General features: G+C 26.4%; 1 protein-coding gene across 1 annotated transcript; it reads right to left on the bottom strand.

Annotated features, from left to right (window-relative positions):
- Window positions 1-1,584: 1,584 nt before the first annotated feature.
- LOC137837498 (sucrose transport protein SUC8) lies at window positions 1,585-4,670 on the bottom strand. Its single transcript, XM_068646504.2, has 4 exons — window positions 3,299-4,670; window positions 2,416-2,479; window positions 2,254-2,297; window positions 1,585-2,024 (listed from the first exon to the last, which is right to left on the bottom strand). Exons 1-4 carry the CDS (start codon window positions 4,517-4,519, stop codon window positions 1,842-1,844), a joined length of 1,512 nt encoding a protein of 503 aa, XP_068502605.2. The 5' UTR covers window positions 4,520-4,670; the 3' UTR covers window positions 1,585-1,841.
- Between the last annotated feature and the right edge of the window lie 16,943 nt (window positions 4,671-21,613).

Genomic DNA, 21,613 nt, shown 5'->3' with positions numbered 1-21,613 from the left:
TTTTCATCTTACAACTCTTTTTAACAATAAAATATTATATTTAACTAATAAAATAAACATAAAAAAAAATTAAAGTAAAGTAATAAAATTAATAGTTATTAAGTGGGAGGGTAAAAAAATAATAGTGTCAAACTATCATCAACTTATAAAAAAAAACAGAAAAAAAAACTCACATATATGAAGTAATGAATATGATGATGAAAATTAGAGAAAAAGATATCTAAAATTAAGATTAGGAAAATTAAAACTTACCATTAACCTTAATGATAAATATTAATAAAAAATATTAAATGAAAACTAATTTTTTAAAAAAAGTCACTATATTATATATTAATTAAACTAAATACTATTTTAAAAATTAAAAAATTATTAATATTTAAATTAATTTTTATTATTAATAAATAGTTTCTAAATTAGTATTTAATTAGTTACTAAAACTTAACTACTAATTATTTAGATTTTAAAATTAGTTGTTAAAATTTTAATAATTAATTAAATATTAATAACTTATTAATTAGATATTAATAATTTTATTAGTATCTAATTTAGTAATACAAAAATTAATTATTTTTTATCTGTAAATTTAATTTTATTTAATGAATTTTTTTAGTAGAAATTAAAAAAATAAATCATTTTATTGAGATTATAAATACTTTTTATCTTTGTTATGTTTTTTAAAACCCTTTCAACTATATTATTCAAAACTTGGTTGCAGCAAGAATTAATCTTTGCAAACTACAAGAGGGTTATGCTAGAAAAGTGTGTAGCATTTAGTGTTGAGGATGTCTGGGTGGATAAGGATTGTATCTATCATCATTAATTACCTCTGAATACATTTGTGATAAGCCTAAATTTTGACCTATCATCCCAATGTTCTCTGCTTTATCTTTTTACTCACACATTCACCTACTCTGCATATGACACTCCTCCCAATCTTTCAAGAGATGCGGAAAACGCACACACCACAAACTTCCCTCTCTCCCTGTGAACTTCATAATGGTCTCTTCTTCCACCTCTCTTCACGTGCAAATTTGCAACAACCAGAACATTTTGTGTTAAATAATAACAAACATATATCATTGATATTATTCTAGAATTTGGTACCCAAAATTGGATATATAAAGTTAAAAAACAAACCACTAATATGGTTGTTTTGCATTGCACGACTCATAATCCAGTTTATTAAATTTTCTAACTAATAATTCAATTGAAATGTTGTTTTTTTTTAAATTTATTTCAACAATACTTAATTTTGTTGTAAAACAAATTAAGTGTGAAATTGTGTAAAATTTTGCAGTCAAATAGTTTCTTGTTAGATAGAACTTGTTATCCCAAAATGTAACAGCAAGATGTTTATTATCGGCATTCAAAAACTCCTCATATAACAGTTTTGTCCAACATTAAAAATGTCATATAAAAAATTCAATATTTTTACCGTTTTTCGAACATGTTTTTCGAACTTCCATGTGACTATGTGGGTTCAAATTTAGGATTCTATTTTAATTTATTTTCTTTTTAGTTAAACGTCCCAACGTTAAGCCTAAAAAAAATCCTCTTGGTTCAGACTATCAAAAATCGAGAATCTTTGCCCAACATTACCTTGACCATATATATAATATATTTGTTTTTACATATTTATGTTGCCAAAAATTAATAACATTTTAAGTTTTTTTATACATTTAAGGCAACTTTCTACCCAAAACTCAAATACTAAACATAACTGAGTTTTTTTTATGGGTATAATAACACTTAATAGACATGTAACAATATTCAAATAAAAAATCCAAATCCATGTTCCATGTCAAAATAAAGGTAAAGCTAAACATGTAAAACTCCTTATACTAATGGAAATTCCCTACGGTGACGGAAGAAGCTTTGCTCACATCAGCTGGCTTTGGAGATGGCAGCATAACAACCGCTAACACCGCACTCACGGCTGCGGCCACCGCACCTAACACAAACGCCGGCAAGTTACCGCCACCAAACCAAGAACCCCATGGTCCACTTATTGCTGAAACTATCATCTGTACATAAAAGGCACGTGTAGACAAAATTAGTCTTAAATTCAGTCACCGTAATCACATAATCTTTTAATATAAACTTTATTATATTAACTATTGCGATAAAAAAAAATTATTAAAAAATAATTAAAATATGGTGTTCAAGTTTTATTCAACGTGCTAAGCATTCAATTGTATACGAAGCAATCTATTAAATGACAAAAATATGTTATTAATGTAAAGGGATTCATACCTGGGGCACGACAATTGCAACATTGAGAAGACCCAAAGATAGACCTGATAATTATAAACAGAAAGAAAGGTTTTGGCTATGTTAAATTTACAAACATTATTTTTTAAATATAATAATTATTTCAAATATAAAACATATACTAAATGATATTGTTTGCTTTACCTTGGCCTGCACCTGAGGTGCTGGAGTATATAGATGCCAGAGCAAATGGAACACTGTAAGTAATCTGGATACACATGGAAATGTATATATTAGTTTAGGGCACATTGATATATAATTATATATTTTAATGATTTTGTTGGGTAATTAAAAAATAAATTATACATTCCAAGTAACAAAAACCATATTTTACATTCTCTTACTAAAACACCTATTTGTCGATGAAAAAAAAATGAATTAGTGAAAAGAACAGAATGAGAAACATCTTCCAATTTTCTAAATCTTCTAATTTGTATAGGTGATAAGAAATAACCACTTAAGGAATCTTTAAATATGCTCTTTCTGAAATAATTTAATGGTGTTAAAATTTTGTATATCCAAAACATATCCATGGTGCTTTTAACTTTTTCATACTTTAATAAAAGTCATTTGTAAAACTCATTTTTCTTCTGTCCTCAACCTCCCAAATAAAACCAAAAAATAAAAAAGAGGTATGTATACATGTTTAGAGGTTATTAACTTAAATCTATAAAAACCATGTAACTGTAACACCACGTTACTCTGATTACAATGTTAAACATTTAAGGACGCACTTAATAACGCATTACAAAAAAATAATCTTATACTCAATAATATTAATAGCATATTGAATATTTTGAACATCTAAAAGATTATTAAATTAAATATACTGAACAGTTACCAAATCAGCTGCTGTGATGAAAATAAAAAATAATTTTCTGTACATGTGATTGAAGTTTCATAAAAATGGTTTGAAAACATTTTCCAGATCAGAAAAAACTGAAAGTAGACAGAATGAAAACATAATGACAAGTAATTGTTATGCAAAGACAGACAATGAAAACATTAAAAGAAGTAATTGCTATACCGCAAGAGGGATTCCGAGGATAGAGAAGAAACTCATTGCCCCAGCTTTGACTCCGAACGAAGGATGGCCAACGAGGACGCCGTCATGATTCCGTTCGTGGCGCGCAGCCTTTGTGATCACCACCGTCATCGCCATGCAAACGGCGAGAATAACATTAACGGCTGCCCAGAGCCACTTAACTCCTCCGACAACACGACCCAACGGTTCCACCACCAACGACATCACAGCCAAAACCACTGAGTTCAACATCAGCCCCAAGGAACCTGCATGCACACCATTATCGTATGCGTTGCTGCCCACCTCACCACCGTACACCTCTCGACCCATCCAATCAGTGTCGTACAACACATAAGGGAACCATGCGACCCAGTTAATGGCAGTCACAAGCATCAACATCAACATTGGCTTTTGTAATCCCTTAAACGCAATACCCAATTCACCGAAACATGAATACCACGATCCAGTTTGAGGGTTGTTAGCGTTGACACAATCTGGTGTGAATTGTGGATCGTCCACGCAAGTCAGAACAATGGCACAAAGGACAAGGAGGAGCACTATTGAGAAGAAAAAACAACTTTTAAGGTTGGCACAAAACACGCCACACGCCTCGGTTTCCGTGAACCGGAAAAGGTGGTGGAGTTTATCATAGGAGCCAGCGGCGTAGCCCAAAACGTTGCCGATGGCCATGAAAAACGAATAAAAGGCATTGGCGGTTCTAGTCTTTTTCTGATCTCCGGCGGCAAGATCGCCGAGAAAAGCACGGCATGGACCCTGGAGCATGTTGTTAGCAACATCCAGGATCCAAAAGCCGACCACGAATATGGCCACCGCTCGTGGACGGGTTTTTTTGGTTATATCGTCACCGGTTGCGTGTCCTATATCAGCTGCATAGCCAATGAGGAACACGGAGATGGCGACGGCAACAGCCCCACTCAGAATGAAGGGGCGGCGGCGACCGAAACGGGAAGTGCATCGATCGCTGCTGTAGCCTACAATGGGCTGGACAAGCAACCCAGAGATGGGACCACAGAGCCAGATGAAGGAGGACCACGCATGAGGGACTCCCAACGTTTGAACGTAGGGGGTCAAGAGAGATAGCTGCAGGGCCCACCCAAATTGGATTCCTGCACCTATGGAAGAGACAGCAAACATTTTTCGGAGTGGACTAGGTTGTTGCCGTTCTCCTGTTTCCACCTGAAGCGAGGAGGAAGAAGGTTCCATTGCGAAATGGAAACAAGTCTCACTGACAACACACTTGTGTGTTCTCTTTTAATGATTATGAAGAGAGTGAGAGAAGAGTGTGTGGAAAAAATGTGAGAGCTGCTGAGTTTTTAAAGCGTGAGGATGAATTAGTGGACAAAATAAGGTTACCGGAAGATCTGGTATTAGGTATTTCTTTTAAAAACTCTGGATCCTTATCCGTTGTTGACGTGGGTTCTTTTCTCCTAGTTTTCACAGTGTGTAAGGCTATGCAAAATTTTGTTGGACATTAATTGTAAAATATTGTATTTATAGCACCAATTAATCCTTTTATTTAATGTTTACCTTTTAAGATATCTTTTTTTTCATTTCATTTACTGCTGTTGAATGGTAAAACATGGCTACAAATGAAAAAAATCCAAACTATTTATAACAATAAAATGCTTCCGTTTGTTTGAAAATTACCACACTAACTACATTTTGCTAAAAAATGGATCAAAACCGCGTCAGGCAGAATGTGAAAGCAGTAACAGTTGGTGTTGCAATTTTAGATGAAAAAATGATATACTGAAAACTTATTTCAATTTATAATTTTTTTTATGAAATAATAAAAATACCATTTTTTTATATCATTATTAAAGATTGTACAGTGAAGCAGTATCTTTGCTAATGACAATATGGACGAAAATTTACTGTTTCAGTTTCCTTATATGTTATTTTTTTGGGCGTAAATTTATATACTAATCGTAGTATTATTCAATGTTGTTAATTAACTTTTTTTTACAAAAAAAAAAATGTTTTAATTCATTTTTTTAAATCTAACTTTTTCTTAACTTCTAGAATCTTCTATTTATATATTTATTTATTTCTCACTCACTCTCCCTCTGTAAAAGTAAAGTAGATTTTAACAGAAATATAATATTTATTATACATATATTATTTATTATACTATTTATTATAAATCCTTACTTATTTTTTTTTAGTAAAGGAACATTATTATATATAACACAATTTTTTATTTTTTGAATTCATAAAATTATGTTGTAAAATATCTTTAAAATAAATAAAGTCAATGGATACATAGGCATCAATATGTAATATAATGTAATATTTATACCACTACAAGAAAATCATCAACTAGAAACCAATTTTAGACATTGAAGATAATTAGTTGTTACAATGACTAAATTAAAGATCATTTTAAAGACTAAACAAATTTTGTTTTCTAATTAGTTTCTATTATTGTTAAATAGTTTTTAAATTGGTATCTAATTAGTTACCAAGGTTTTTGCTACCAAATTTAGAATCTAATTTTTTTTATCTAAAATGGTTTCTAATTTAATCAATATAGCAATTAATTATTTTTTATCTTTAAAATTGGTTTATATTTAATTATTTTCTGGTAGTGTACGACTTTGAATTCCAATAACCTATGAATAATTTTTCTTCTAAATATTAACATAATATTTATATTATTAAATAAATATTGATTTATTTTATTAATACTTTAAAAGTAATTTTGACTTTTATTTTAAAAATAGTATTTTATAAAACTAAAATTATAAATAGTAAGATAATGGCATTTAAAATGGCTAAAAACCATACAAACCTAGTAGGAAACTTAATTAGGAAAGCAATTAATTCATAAAGATACAACGATTTTGTGAAGTTATTTATCAAACCATATGGTTGAAAATTGTTATTTTTCTTTCATATCTTGTAGATAATCTTTAGGCCTTTAACCACAATTTTCATTACTCTTGTTTGTGGCTTATTTATCTTAAATCAATAAGATATTTTCTTTTATGAGCAATAAAAAATAAATATAAAAAAGAATAAATAAAAAGGGGAGTATTAGGATATCCCAACTCTTATACAACAATCTCAATTTCTGAACTAAATTGTGTAGCATCTTTAAAAATCTATTACTCTAAGGAGAATAATGATAAATTAACCACAAATACAATATTATTACCAAAATCTCACACCTTCCCAAAAACATAACATCTATCACAACATAATAAAAACAGAATCTCAGATCTACCTGATTCGAACAAAGAACATCCAAAAAAGAAATTCACCTATTAAACTAGTGTCCAAAAGCATAAAACTGACATACATTATAGTATTGCTTCATAATTCACCATATCCCCAAACAACAGAAGAAATACTCAAAAAACAGGATAAAAATAACAATCCAAGAAAATATTGAGAATAACCAGTTTGTTTTCCTTGGTGAATATATCAACAACATTCCAATAGAAATAGTTATCATTCTATAATAACCTAGAAGAGTATTTGAGGAGGAAAAAATCTTCAATAGACTCAATATCTAGGCTTTACAACCTGATTTCAAATTAACACATTATAGATTCAATAATAAAGTTTTAGTAATCAAGGTTCCAAAGATTTAATGCACATCATGTGACATAAACATCAATCTGAATAAGAAAATATAGCTTTAGGATACTTATATGTAATCCAACTGGTTTCTTATTTTTGAATATAATCTCATTTATGTGGGTCCAGATAGTCCATACAGTACTCACCCAAATAACTTTACATATTTGATTATGTTTCCTTCATAGTCTGGAGTGTTCGTAACCTTGGTAGTGAATTGTAGCATGCTTATGGTGCACTAAGATAAGACCTAACCAATTGGCACACAACACCCAAATCTAATTTGCTACTTAGCAAGTGAAAAATAGGTGTATCAAAATATCATGGAAAATATATTTCTGTATATTCATTCAACGCATGTCTATTGTTTATATACAATCAAGGGAGAGATATGCTCCATATAATTTTCTACTCCATATGTTATGTCTATCTATCAGCAATTACACTAAATTATTGTCTTATATATTTACATTGATAACACTTTCTATATACATCTATATGGAAAATATAATAATTTCAATACTCCCCCTCGAGTTGGTGGGTAAATATCATGGACTCCCAATTTGTTTCACAAAGTCACAAATTGATTTTTTCAAAGAGGCTTAGTAAATATATATGCTAACTGAAAATATGAAGAGACATGTGATAGACTTATCATTCCAACTTGCAACTTTTCCCATACGATGTGACAATTTATCTCGATATGCTTCGTACGCTAATGAAATATAACATTTTCTGCAATATGGAGTGTTGCTTGGTTATCACAATACAAATGTGTGGGCATGCTAATTGAAACCTTAAGGTCTCGCATGATATAACCTAACCATGTTAGCTCCAAACAAGCATTTGTTATGGCCTGATATTTTGCTTCGATAGATGACCTTGACACATTGGTTTGTTTCTTAGACTTCCAGGATACTAATGAATTTCCTAAGAAAATACAATAGCCACTGGTCTTCGAGTAATACGACACCCTCCCCAATTTGAATCACAATAGGCTTTCATCTTAAGATCATTATCAGAGGGAAGTAATAATCCTTATCCAGGTGTCCCCTTGATGTACCTAAGAATCCGTAATGCTGCATCCTAATGTGTTTTACGAGGCTCTTGCATAAACTGGCTTAAAGTTCCAATTGAGTAGACAATATCTAGCCTTGTGAGGGTGAGGTAAATCAGCCTTCCAACTAACCTACGATATTTAGTTAGGTCATGTAATAAATCACCATCAATAAGACTGAGTTTTAAATTTTGCTCCATGGGAAACTTCTCCAGTTTTTCCTAAGTTAGACTTGTACCATCAATATGACGATGATTTCTTGAATTATTTTTTAGCTCAGATTGTATGGGTTGAGTTAGGATTGTTTAGTAACTCTAGGCGTCTAGCAGTGTGAGTGTTGAGATGGAGTGTCTTAGGTATTTTATGTTTGTATAAGGGTTGAACCACCCCTAAATTAGTTCACATTTATTTATTTTTTATTGCCGATAAAAAAAACGATTATATATGCATATATATATATATTAAAATATTTTTGAATTAGTAAATTTATTTTGAACGACTCATCAAGACAATAAAGTCTTCTTCCTAAAAAAGAAAAAAAAAAGTGATAAAATTAGGTCAACCTAATCAAATCTATCTTAAATTTCTTATTTGTAGATCAATCAAAATGAAATCATCATTTGTTGAGTTTATAGAAGTCAAATCAACGCAACTCACCATAAATTAGTAGTTTAATGGGTTTGTTCACCAAAAATGAAAATTTAAAAGCTTTTTGTTTAAAAATAACATGTGTTCATTATCTAAGTAAATAAGGAAACAATATTATATAAAGCATAAATGAGGAAGAGATTAAACTCCAAAAGACAACTCCAACTCCATTGAAAGTTTGAAAGAAATAGAGAAATGCAAAGAAATAGAGAAATACCAAAGCATTACATAAAATAAGTGAGTTTTAATTTTTATATTACTACTAGGAAATCATTAAATATAAATAAATTTTATAGACAAAAAATAATTCATTACGGTATAAATTAGATATTATTTTAGAAACTAAAAAAATTATTAATATATAAATTAATTTCTATTATTGATAAATTGTTTATAACTTATTATCTAATTAGTTAAACTCTTCATAGCTAATTAGATAACAATTTAAAAACTATTTATCAATAATTAAAACTAATTTATATATCAATAATTTTGTAATATCTAAAATAGTATGTAATTTAATTAATATAATAACTAGTTATTTTTTATTTTTAAAATTTGTTGTTATTTAATAATTTTTTTATGTATTTTTTATAGAGTTATGTTTCATTATTACTATGAGTCTAGTACTTGTAACTTGAAAATATTATTGTTCTTCCCGGTTAACTGCCGTTGACTTCAAAGGCATATGATAACTCCTCCTCTCTTGTATGGATAATTAATAACTCATTATTATTTCCGAGGTCCACCTACGTGACCCATGGATCGCCGAGGTCCGATGTCACATCTAATGTCGATCTCTTCGGCCGATGAGGTCTGATCAGTACAATTATGTTTCACAATATTAAATTTTTTTAGGCATAACAACGAGTTAAGATGTCTCACCACATCTTTCACCTCGTGATTTAAAGAAGAAAATCTATATAACTATAATTAAAAAATTTATAACTCATCTAAATTTTTGATGGACTAATTTCATCTACACCTTGTGATCTATTTTGATAGTTCTACCTAATACTTATAATAATCACATGTACAAATACCAATATGATATTTTTTTTACATAACGGCTATTTCTGCAAAATTTATATATTTTAAATTGTATTAATTCTTTTATCTTTTTAATTAATTATTCTTAAAAGTAATAAATTATAAAATAATAAGATTATAAAAAAACATTAATACACATGTGTGAAACCGTATGCGTTCTCTAGTAAATAAAAAAGTCAATTTACATTAATTAATTAATTAAATTTAGTTTAATCAATAGTTTTTAATTATACTAACTTCTTTTTTTTTATAAATATTTTCTTAACAACTATTTTTGAAACTTGAGTTCAAAGACTTCTTAAAAAAATAGTCTTTATAAATTTAACCAAGTGAAATAAATAATATTTTGAAAATAGTCTCATTAAATAAGGTCAAACTAGCCAGTTTATTTTTCAAAATAACATTGAAGTTAGTTTATTTTACATTACTGTTTTATTCAAACCCAAAACAAAACATATATATATATATAAAAGGTGGGAGTAGTTTTCTGTAAAAAAAAGAAAGGTAAAAGCAGGTTATGTAACTTGCAACTTGCTAAGGAATGTGTCTTTGTCAAAGACACGTATTAGACATTGACACTTGTACGATACTTATAGGTGAAGTGTCATTCAAAAATATTTATTAAATTTCTGACAATTATAAGACGATTCTAACCTAATTTTAAAAAGTAAAAGTAAATTAATTTTTTAAAATCATATATCTGAAGTTATGGCTGTTTCAGATACTGAAACTCAATTCTGTGGGTGAGTCTTGCCGACAAAAATGGTTTAGATTTGGAAAGTTTTTGCCAAATATTGATTTGGTTGAGATTGGGAGACTAAGAAGGAGACAAAATTTCAATTGCCTCTGCAGTTAATATAGTAACACATGATATATATGAGAAGGAAGCAACTTCACACAATCGAAAAACATCGTCAGCAAAATCAAAACTCCTTATCTCTTCTCAATTGCACCGACCAAAATTGAACTACAAACAAAATTCAACGCGTCCTAGTATAAAACGACCCCAAAACTTTCCATAAAGAACCCCATTTTTTGCAGAATATAATGCACCAAATTCGTGCTTTTAATTCAGATCCAGTTCTTTCTCTCTAACTCTTCAAAGAGAGCATTGATGTCATTAAATGAATATAGAGAGCTTTCTATTGGGAAGATGATGATCACCAACCACAGAAATGGATTCAAATTCAAATTATTAACTAAATTGAAGAGACCAATAAAACAATTTTGTATGTACAGAAGGAGGAGAAAATATATTATATAATTTACGCATGCCAAAATATTTTTTTAACAATTGAAATAATTATAAAAATCTGTATATATATTATATATTTTTTGTAAGAAAATAGAAAAAAAAACTCTATATATGAAATGTATTATTAAATTTGGTTTAACTATTTTAAAACTGAATCATTATTAATAAATAAGATTTTTTTTTACGGTTTTTGAATGAACTTAATTATATTTATATTTATATTTATTACCTTCTAAAAATAATTCATCGTATTCATTTGTTGAAAAACACAGATAACAATTATTCTCAAGTGCTTGTGATTATAATATTATAAAAATTAATAAAAAATATTATTTTATAACTGATTATCTATAATATGAAATATAATTTTTAAATAAAAACTTTATAATTTCTTTTACATAAAAATTTTCAGGTTAGGTATCACTGTACAACTTGACATCTCAGATATACTAACCCCAAATAACAACAATCATATATAATTACTTGAAGTTTTATTTTTATGTTTCTGAAGTTAAGTGAACTTATTTATATTTATTACCTTCTAAAAATAATCCATTTTATTAATTTGTTTAAAAAAACCTTACTATAATTAATATTTATTCTCTCAAGTAAGTATGATTATACTATTATGAATTAGTAAAATTATTTATTTTATAATTTTTTTCTATATTATTTTTTTTATGATTTCACTATAAATTTTCATAATACTTAACTATTTTAATAATTGTTAATAGATGATAAGGATTTTTTTATCTGGTGTAGACATTTCTCTTTTTAAATTATTATTATATATAATTATTTTCTCTATATATAATTTATATAACTATAGCTAAATTTTTTTTATTCGTTCTTTGTTTTTCTCAAAACATCTCCCACATTAAAAAAATGATAAATCAAAATATACTTTAAGGAACTTTTTTTATAAAATTTTAATTAAAATATTCACTAATCACCTATTAGGTTCGCCTCTTAAATGGTGTGTCTGTATCGAACACACGTATTAGACACCGACATTTGTACGATACGTATCGGTGAAGTGTCAAATTAAAAAATATTTATTAGATTTCTGACAATTTTAACACAATTTTAAAAAAAAATATATTAATTTTCTAATAACTCAAATTTATTTTATAAATTTGTAATATGATTATAAAAGTAAAGACCAAATCCTTTTGAACTATTCATGAGAAATATTTTTTTGCTAAAAAATATTGAAACATACTTATATACCTAAATTTTTATTGTCAATTTATATAATTTATAATTTTATAATATATAAATCTTATTCTCGTATCCTACATTTTAAAGATTATAAGTATCTCTTTGTATCGGTATCCATATCGATATCTATGTTACATAAATAATCACTCACATTATTATTAAAATTTTTTAAAATCGGAACACAAGGCGTGTCACCGATATTTTCGTCATTTTTAATAATATAAATTTTGAAATCAAAAGATAAGATTAAAATTCAAATAGTAAATATTATGTCAATAAATAACATTAAATTCTACATTAATGCTTACATTAAATTTTTTATTTAAATTATTTATTTAAAATATATATATAACGGAATATTTAATTATATATTTATGTTTGAATACTTTTCAGTTTCATATTTAATTTACATTAAATAGTTTAACAACATTAAATTTTAATTGTAATATATATATATATATATATATATATATATATTACAATTAAAGGAGATATGAAATGTTATAATCACCTATCAAATCAAAACATAAATTTGATGATAATAGTTTACTGTAAAAAAAATTATATTTCTTGTAATCACATCAATATTCCTTATGTTTTATTTAATTATACATTTACTTTCTTTTTTTATACACTGATTGCTTGCAAGAAAGGATGTCCATCAGTAACGAATTTATATAAAATGATAAAATTTTGTGTAATATTTAAAAATACAGATGTAATTTGAAGAAACATAAGGAGGTCTCCATATAATTAACTTAAAATTTAGTAAGCGTTATTATATTTCACAAATAATTAAATACATCTAGTTTTTTTTTTTTATAAAAACTTTCATGTTACTATAGTAAATTTTGTGTTGAAAACAGTAAAATGATAAATAAATTTGTATTAGAAACAGGAATATACTTAATAGTTAGAATTAAAAAAAAAGACTAAATGGATTTTAATTTTTATACCAAATACATTTAAAAAGTATTAATTTATATAAAAAATAAAGTTATTTATATTTGGATGAATGTAATAAAAAAAAGCAAGACTATATATATCACTACAAGAAAATCATGAAATAGAAACTAATTTTAGAGACAAAAAATAATTAATTGTTATAGTGACTAAATTAGATACCATTTTAGAGATTAATTTTCTTTTATTTCTAAATTAGTTTATATGATTGTTAAATGATTTGTACATTGGTATCTAATTAGCTACTAAGGTTTTTGCTATCAAATAATTATTAGCTAAAACCTTGTTAAAAATTATTTAATAATAATATAAACTAATTTAGAAACCAAATATTTTTTAATCTCTATGGTTTCTAATTTAGTCACTATAATAGCTAATTATTATTTTTTTCTAAAATTGGTTTCTATTTGATGATTTTCTGGTAGTGTTTATATACTCAAACCCAATCAATCTTTGATGTTGAATAATTTTTAACATGAACTATGACCAAAAATCAAGTTAATTAGCTGGCACTTTATGTAATTTTGGAATTTTCTATATAATAAATTTTGGGGATCACTCCAAAACTTAGTTATGACAATAGTTCTTCCTCCTTTTCTTTTCATTGTAACATTCTAATATATATATATATATATATATATATATATATATATATATATATATATATATATAAATGAATGAGAGACCGAGAGAGAACATGCATATGTAGAACTCTTTTATGAATTTTCAATGTTATTTGATCACATGAAAAACTAGAATTATACTATAAATCTACACAAGAAACACAATAATATCTAAATTAATTATTGTTGAACCTTTCAAACCAATTGTATTGGTCAGTTTCAAAGTATTGTTAGCTTATAATGAATCTCAAGATTATATAAGATAAGAAACTCATTTTGATTAAATGAAAATTATTAAATAATAGTTAATTTTAGAATTAAAAATAATTATTGATTATATTAATTAAGTTAGATATTATTTTATAAATTAAAAAAATTATTAATATCTAAATTAATTTATATTATTAATAAAAATTTATAAATTAACTTTTAAATTGGTATTTAATATTAATTTTTAATATTTTAACTACTAATTACTTTAGATTTTAAATTAGTTTTTATAGTGATTAATTTTTAGTTTATAAAATAATATCTAACTTAGTCAATATAATTTATCTTTACACTACAAGAAAATCATTAAACAGAAACTAATTTTAGAGATCAAAATAATGAATTAATATTGACTAAATTAGAGACAATTTTATAAACTAAAAAACTTATTGGTATCTAAAGTAGTTTCTATTATTAATAAAACTTTATAAAGTAATATCTAAATTGATATCTATTCATTAGCTACCAAGGCGTTAGTTCTTAACTACTTTATATTCTAAACTAGTCTCTATTAACATTCTAGAGACTAATTTTGTAACATCTCAAAAATACATCTAACTGTTATAATATAAGTTCTACATATTTTTATACAAGCTTATAGTTTTTCAAAACATTCCTAATACATTATTAAGACTTATAGAAATACAAATATTTGCAAATCCATAGATCAAAACAAAACTGTAAAGCCTTCCAGGCTCTCCTACACTTGTATGATCATCTTCTCGTGTACATAGTACAATCATCGTAGTTCATACACAAACAAACACATGCAAGGGTAAGCTATCAAAATAAAGTTTTGACACATAAAAATATAAATAAAATAACTAATTTGATTAGTAATTCATAATTAATTTGGTTCCCTTTTTTACTGAAACACAATCATACAAAATCCAAATACCAATCACAATAATTTGATTTTATTTCAATCCACATTACTTTGATTTCATTTCAATCATACTGACTTGACATATATTCATTTGCCTCACAGTACCTTGATTTCCTTTCAACCCTCGATACCCTTGATTTCAGGCCAATCATAGTGATTGCATATGAATTTATCATCTTCCGTAAGACTCATAAATCAAATTGTGGCCACATAAATCCATTTTGTTTCACGGTACCTTGATTTCCTTTCAATCCTCAATATCCTTTTGATTTCATTTCAATCAGTGATAACATATGGATTTATTCACTTCCGGAAGACTCATTAAGTACGCCCGTACCAGAGACTAACATCTATTCCACTCCAATCGGATCAGGGTAAGTCCAAACATCCATACCGTGTGACTACAAGCGGTCATAATGTGTATATGAACTCCCTCTTCAACTTCTCACCAATTGATACCTTAGTCTATGTGACTTAGATCATTAATGAAGCTAGATGGTCTCTGTTCGTAGGCTTTTCATACTTAATGTGCCAAAACACAACATCTCATAATTACTCTGAATGTATGACATCAAGTTCATGCAACTTTCATCAATCACATGCAACACATGTCATTCACATACAACACATATCATTCATATATTAACACATATAATTTACATACAATGCATATCAATCACTCATACATACATCATTTAATATTTCTCAAATCAATTACATTTATATTTCAAATTCATACTCATATAAACTCATTATAAATTCTGTTTAACTAACTTTATAACCTAACGTGCATACAATTACTAGATTAACTTGTTATTTAAATCAATTATCTAAGGTTCTATATAAAAAAAACATAGATAATTTCCCTTACCTGAAATTTCTTATTCTGATGGAAATTCTACCTCAAATAGGGGAACCACTCCAAAATTTAGGAACCTGGAGCAAGTTATCCAAACATTACCAAATTTTAGTTTGAGCTTAATCAAGTTGAGAGAAACACTTTTCTCAACTGGACCCACTAAGATTGATGACTAAATCATAGAGAAAAATAGAGAACAATAGATCTTTAGAGTAAAAATGAATTTACTCTCTTTGGAAATCTGATCAGGTAGAAATGTAGTCTGACTCCTTAGAGAAATTGAAGAAAGAAGGGAGAAAAAGCATGAGGTGAGATAATACAAATTTAAAATCTAAAATGTTAGTAGCTAAAATCTTGATAACTAATTTAGATACCAATTTAGAAATTATTTTATAAATTTTGTTAATAACATAAACCACTTTATATACCAATAATTTTTTAGTCTTTAAAATAGTATCTAATTTAGTCAATATAGTGATTACTTATTTTTTGTCTCTAAATTTGGTTGTTATTTAATGATTTTCTTGTAATGTTAAAATTAATTGCTATTTAATAATTTTCTTGTAGTGTTTTAAAAAGATCATGTGTCAAATATATCTTGTTGTAGATGTTGAATTTATATATATATATATATATATATATATATATATATATATAAATGCTATAAAATTGTCAAGAAAACCCGTACAAAAAGTAACTTGTAAAACAAATCTATAGAATTATCAATTTTATGAATTATTTTTATGGTATTAAGAATGATTTGTGTATTTGTATATTGATATTCCATACTCTGTATTTATTATTTTTTAATATTCTGAAAATATATTTACATTTTGTATATATAAATAAAGTATTGTATTAGTGGGAAGCTTTGAAAATTTTTGGTTGGTAAAAATTTAAAAATAATTTGGGGAATCAAAAGTTTGAAATAGAATTTTGAAAAATCAAAATATAATTTATATATATATATATAAATATATATACTTTAAAATAGTTTAGACAGACAAATTTGGGAAAGTCATGAGCCTTTTTAATCCCTTAGAAAAACCGGTCGCTCTCTACTACTTTATAAAGGGATATGAAAATATTTTATTATCTATTTTTTATTTTATGTCTATTTTAAGATTATATTTTATGTCTATTTTAAGATTATATTTTATATTTTCGTAATTGGTTTTTGATTTTGGAAATAATACATAATTCAAGTGAGAGGGTTTTGAATATAGATAGTGAGTTTATGGGTTTGTTGAGAGTGAGAAAGTTAGAAGCAAAGTTTCATATTGTTGGGAAAAGATAAGGAGGAGACGAATTCTTAACAGTTTTAGCAATGATCACATACTGCCATATGATATGAGAAGGAAACAACTTTACACAATTGAAAACATTGTCTCCAAAACTAAAACTCCTTATCCCTTTGAACTGCACCGACCAAAATTGAAGTAAAGACAATCCAACGCGTTAGTAGCATAAAAGCACCTCAATTCTTTCTAATATAATGCACCAAATTCATGCTTTCATTTCAGATGTAGTTTTTGTTTCCATGTCTTTCAAATCAATTTTTCTTATTACTTACTATGTGGGATCTTAAATACATTTTTTCAGTTAAGGAATAGTCATCTCAAAAGTGTGAATTTTTTATAAACTCTTGATTAATTAAAGTGTGTGAAATTATGATAAGTTTTTAATGCATCTAATCTCTTTTTAGAAACTGAATTTATATTTAAGTGTTTAATTTAAATATATATATATATATATATAGATTATTTATAATTAATATATGTAAAATCTCTAATTAATTCATTCACTTTGTATAACCCATGATAATCCATGGAGGAACTCTTCTAAGTAAGTTTAGAATAAATAAATAAAGTTTTTCTAAATCAAAATTAATTTGTATATAAATTAAAAATAAATTTAAATGAATTCGTATATTAATTAATTTTAACCTATGAAAAACAAAATTTCTAATAAATAGTTACATGAAGTTAGGGATAATAAATGAATTTGTCTATGTGAATATTGTTTGAACTGATTTCAACTATCTCTATATTGACTGGGTATAAGTATGAATGAAGATAATATTCAAATTTTTAAAATGGGTATAGGTGTGGAGATGAGGATGTATATATCCACCTTGTTTCCATACTTATTTCAATATCCAACTTCGGCCTTATACTTATCTCCGTTTTAAATTACTAAAACACCTTTAATTTATTAGGTAACATAAAATTTTATATTAACTTTTTTTTGTCTTTAGTTTGATAACTTATTTGAAAGTGATACATTTGATAATTTTTACTATTTTTTACAATTATTTGTCCATTATCTAATTGTTATTTGATACTCTCATTTGATATTTATATATTTAATTTCTTTCTTGCTATTTGATATTGGAGAAAAGAAAATATCTATCTTTTGATATTTTTTTATAAAAAAACTTTCATGTTATGCATTACTATGCAACTTGACATCTCAGCTATACTAGCATCTCAGTTAGTCTGACACCTCAAGTAACAACAATCATATGCCATCACATGAAAAAAATATTATTAAAAAAAGAAAAAAGAAATAAAATATGGGGGGATTGTGCCAAAATCCATATGTTAACAAAAATGAAACATAGGCAGACTATACTTATTCATAAAGAATTCTAAGAACAGATTAGACGAATGAAAAGATTCTCTTTGAATAGATCCTAAATTAGCGAAGTTATCAGCACATGCATTCCCTTCACGAAAAATATGAGTAACCTTAAACCTGATTTTTTTTCACAGTAATTAAGACAAGTATTCCATTGATTCCGAAGCATCCAACGAATATTTATCGTAAACGCAACACAAACCAAAGCATGATCACATTCCAACCAGACATTAGTAAGCCCCATCTTTTGAGCTTCCTCCATAACATGTATAACCCCATAAAACTCAGCAACTAGAACAGTCTAAACTTCTAGGAACGCAGAGAAAACTCCAATAAATTCTTCCATACTTTCACAAAAAATACCTCAACAAGTAGCAAGATCAGACTGGGTTAAAATTAACACTAATGGGGTCTATCTTTTGATATTGAAACTTAATAATATCATCTTTTCTTTATAGTAATTTTAATTCTTTTATTAAATATTATTTAATTAATATTTAGAACAATAAAAAATAGATACAAATTGGAAACATGTGTACTCATCTCCATGAGTATTAGACAAAAAAAATTCATACTCATTAAATATGGAGATGTGAATAAAAATAAATTTTGATAATATCCTTTCAAATAATGATTTTTCTCGAAGTGGACTAGTAATCAACAACTAATAAACAAGAAGCATCCTAGACTCTTAGATCATATACGAAAATGTCGCACTAATTCGAAAAGTAAAGCAGTGAGGCCCAAGAAGAAGAGTGAATTACGAACTTACCAATAGAATGGATCACGTGGGCCGTGTGAATAAAGTTCAGACTACGTCTGTAGTCAATTATTTTACTATTATTTGTGACAAAACAAATTTAAAAATTTAAGGTTATAAAATCTATTTTCAAATTTTCCATACTTCAGATAAGGTTGCGCATACATTTCTAATAACAAATAACTACAATATCACTAAAATCAAAATTAGATTCTTAAATTTAAATTTTGAAAAAAAAAATATAAATTTCATATAAATCCATGTGTACACACTGATCTTTTTACTATCCAAAGCATAGATAAATTAACATAAAGTAAAATATGCACAACAACATATTTATTAAATTATTATAGATAGTTTGAAATTTAATTAAAAATTTATTTATCAATTGGAAGAATATAGTAATAATGATGTTAATTAAATATTAAAAGTAATAGTTAGAATTATTTTTAGCATATTAATAGTTAATGATATGTATCTTTACCATTACCAATTATATACAAAAATATTTTCCTTTAACTTTTTTTTTATAGTTAGATGAAAATTGAATGTATATTAGAATTTGTATTGGACATGAATGTTTGGGACCTTGACTCAGGTAGGGGTGAACCATAAAAGGTAATTAAGATTAACGATAAAGAAATATTTTATCTATTGTGATATTATATTGAAGATGAAAAATATAATTGTTATTGTTTAAATCTGTTATCATATTATTTTAAAAATAAAGAGATATTTTATCTCTTGTAATAATATGCAAGTTATATATATATATATATATTATAATATTATTTTAAAGATAAAAAATATAATTGTTATTGTTTAAATTTATTATCATATTATATATTATTGGATGATAATGCCATATCATATGAGAAGGAAACAATTTACACATTTGAAAACATTTTCTCCAAAACTAAAACTCCTTATCCCTTTGAACTGCACCGACCAAAATTGAAGTAAAGACAAAAAATTGTAGTTTTTGTTTCCATGTCTTTCAAATGAATCTTTCTTATTGCTTACTATGTGTGATCTTAAATACATTTGTTCAGTTAAGGAATAGTCATCTCAAAAGTGTGAACTTTTTATAAACTCTTGATTAATTAAAGTGTGTGAAATTATGATAAGTTTTTAATGCATCTAATACATTTTTAGTAACTGAATTTATATTTAAGTGTTTAATTTAATTATTTATAAAATCGACTTATAACATTAAATTTTCATATGTATATTATTTATCATTAATATATGTAAAATCTCTAATTAATTGATTCACTTTGTATAACCCATGGAGGAACTCTTTTAACTAAGTTTAGAAGAAATAAATAAAGTATTTCTAAATCAAAATTAACTTGTATATAAATTAAAAATAAATTTAAATAAATTAGTATATTAACTAATTTTAACCTATGAAAAACAAATTTTTTATGTGGATATTGTTTGAACTAGTTTTGACAAAAATCTCTATATTGACTAGGAATAAGTATGAATATAGGTAATATTCAATTTTTTAAAATGAGTATGAGTGTGGAGATGAGGATGTACATATCCACCTTGTTTTCATACTTCTCTCAATATCCAACTTCAGCCTTATACTTATCTCCGTTTTAAATTACTAAAACACCTTTAATTTATTAGGTAACCTAAAATTTCATATTAATTTATTTTTGTCTTTAGTTTGGTAACTTATTTGTAGGTGATACATTTGATAATTTTTACTCTTTTTTATAATTATTTGTCCATTATCTATTGTTATTTGATTGATACTCTCATTTGATATTTATATAATTAAAATTTCTTTCTTGATATTTGATATTGGAGAAAAGAAAATATCTATATATTTGAATTTTTTTTTTGTCATGTTATGCAACTTGACATCTAAGTTAGGCTGACATCTCAAGTAACAACAATCATTTGCCATCACATGATAAAAAATATTATTAAAAAAAGAAAAAAGAAAGAAAATACAAAAATATGGGGAAATAGGCCAAAACCCATATGTTAACAAAAACGATACATAAGTAGATTATACCTATTCATAAAGAATTCTAAGAACAGACTAGATGGAAGCCTATTATACCAATGAAAAGATTCTTTATGAATAAATAATAAATTAATCAACTTATCAGCACATGCATTCCTTTCACAAAGAATATGAGTAACCATAAACCTGATTTTCCCACAGTAATTAAGACAAGTATTCCATCGATTTTGAAGCATCCAAGGAACATTTGTCATAAACGCTACACAAACCAAAGCAGGATCATATTCCAACCAAACATTAGTAAGCCCCATCTTTTGAGCTTCCTCCATAGCATGTATAACCTCATAAAACTCAGCAACTAGAACCGTCTAAACTTCAAGGAACACAGAGAAAACTCCAATACATTCTCCCATACTTCCACGAAAAATACCTCCAAAAGTAGCAAGAACAGGCTGGATTAAAAAAATATTGATGGGGTTTATCTTTTGATATTGAAAAT

The sequence above is a fragment of the Phaseolus vulgaris genome, chromosome 4 (assembly GCF_051622355.1).
Source record: "Phaseolus vulgaris cultivar YP4 chromosome 4, ASM5162235v1, whole genome shotgun sequence".
NCBI lineage: Eukaryota > Viridiplantae > Streptophyta > Magnoliopsida > Fabales > Fabaceae > Phaseolus > Phaseolus vulgaris.
Note: the sequence above shows the minus strand (reverse complement) of the source record. Positions and strands in the feature narration are given on the sequence as shown.

Excerpts from the sequence above, each read along its gene's own strand:
- LOC137837498 (XM_068646504.2), bottom strand. The coding sequence starts at position 4,519 with ATGGAACCTTCTTCCTCCTCGCTTCAGGTGGAAACAGGAGAACGGCAA. Across the intron at positions 2,480-3,298 it reads TCCTCGGAATCCCTCTTGCG|ATTACTTACAGTGTTCCATT; the intron begins GTATAGCAATTA and ends ATGTGTATCCAG. Across the intron at positions 2,025-2,253 it reads TTGCAATTGTCGTGCCCCAG|ATGATAGTTTCAGCAATAAG; the intron begins GTATGAATCCCT and ends TTTTATGTACAG.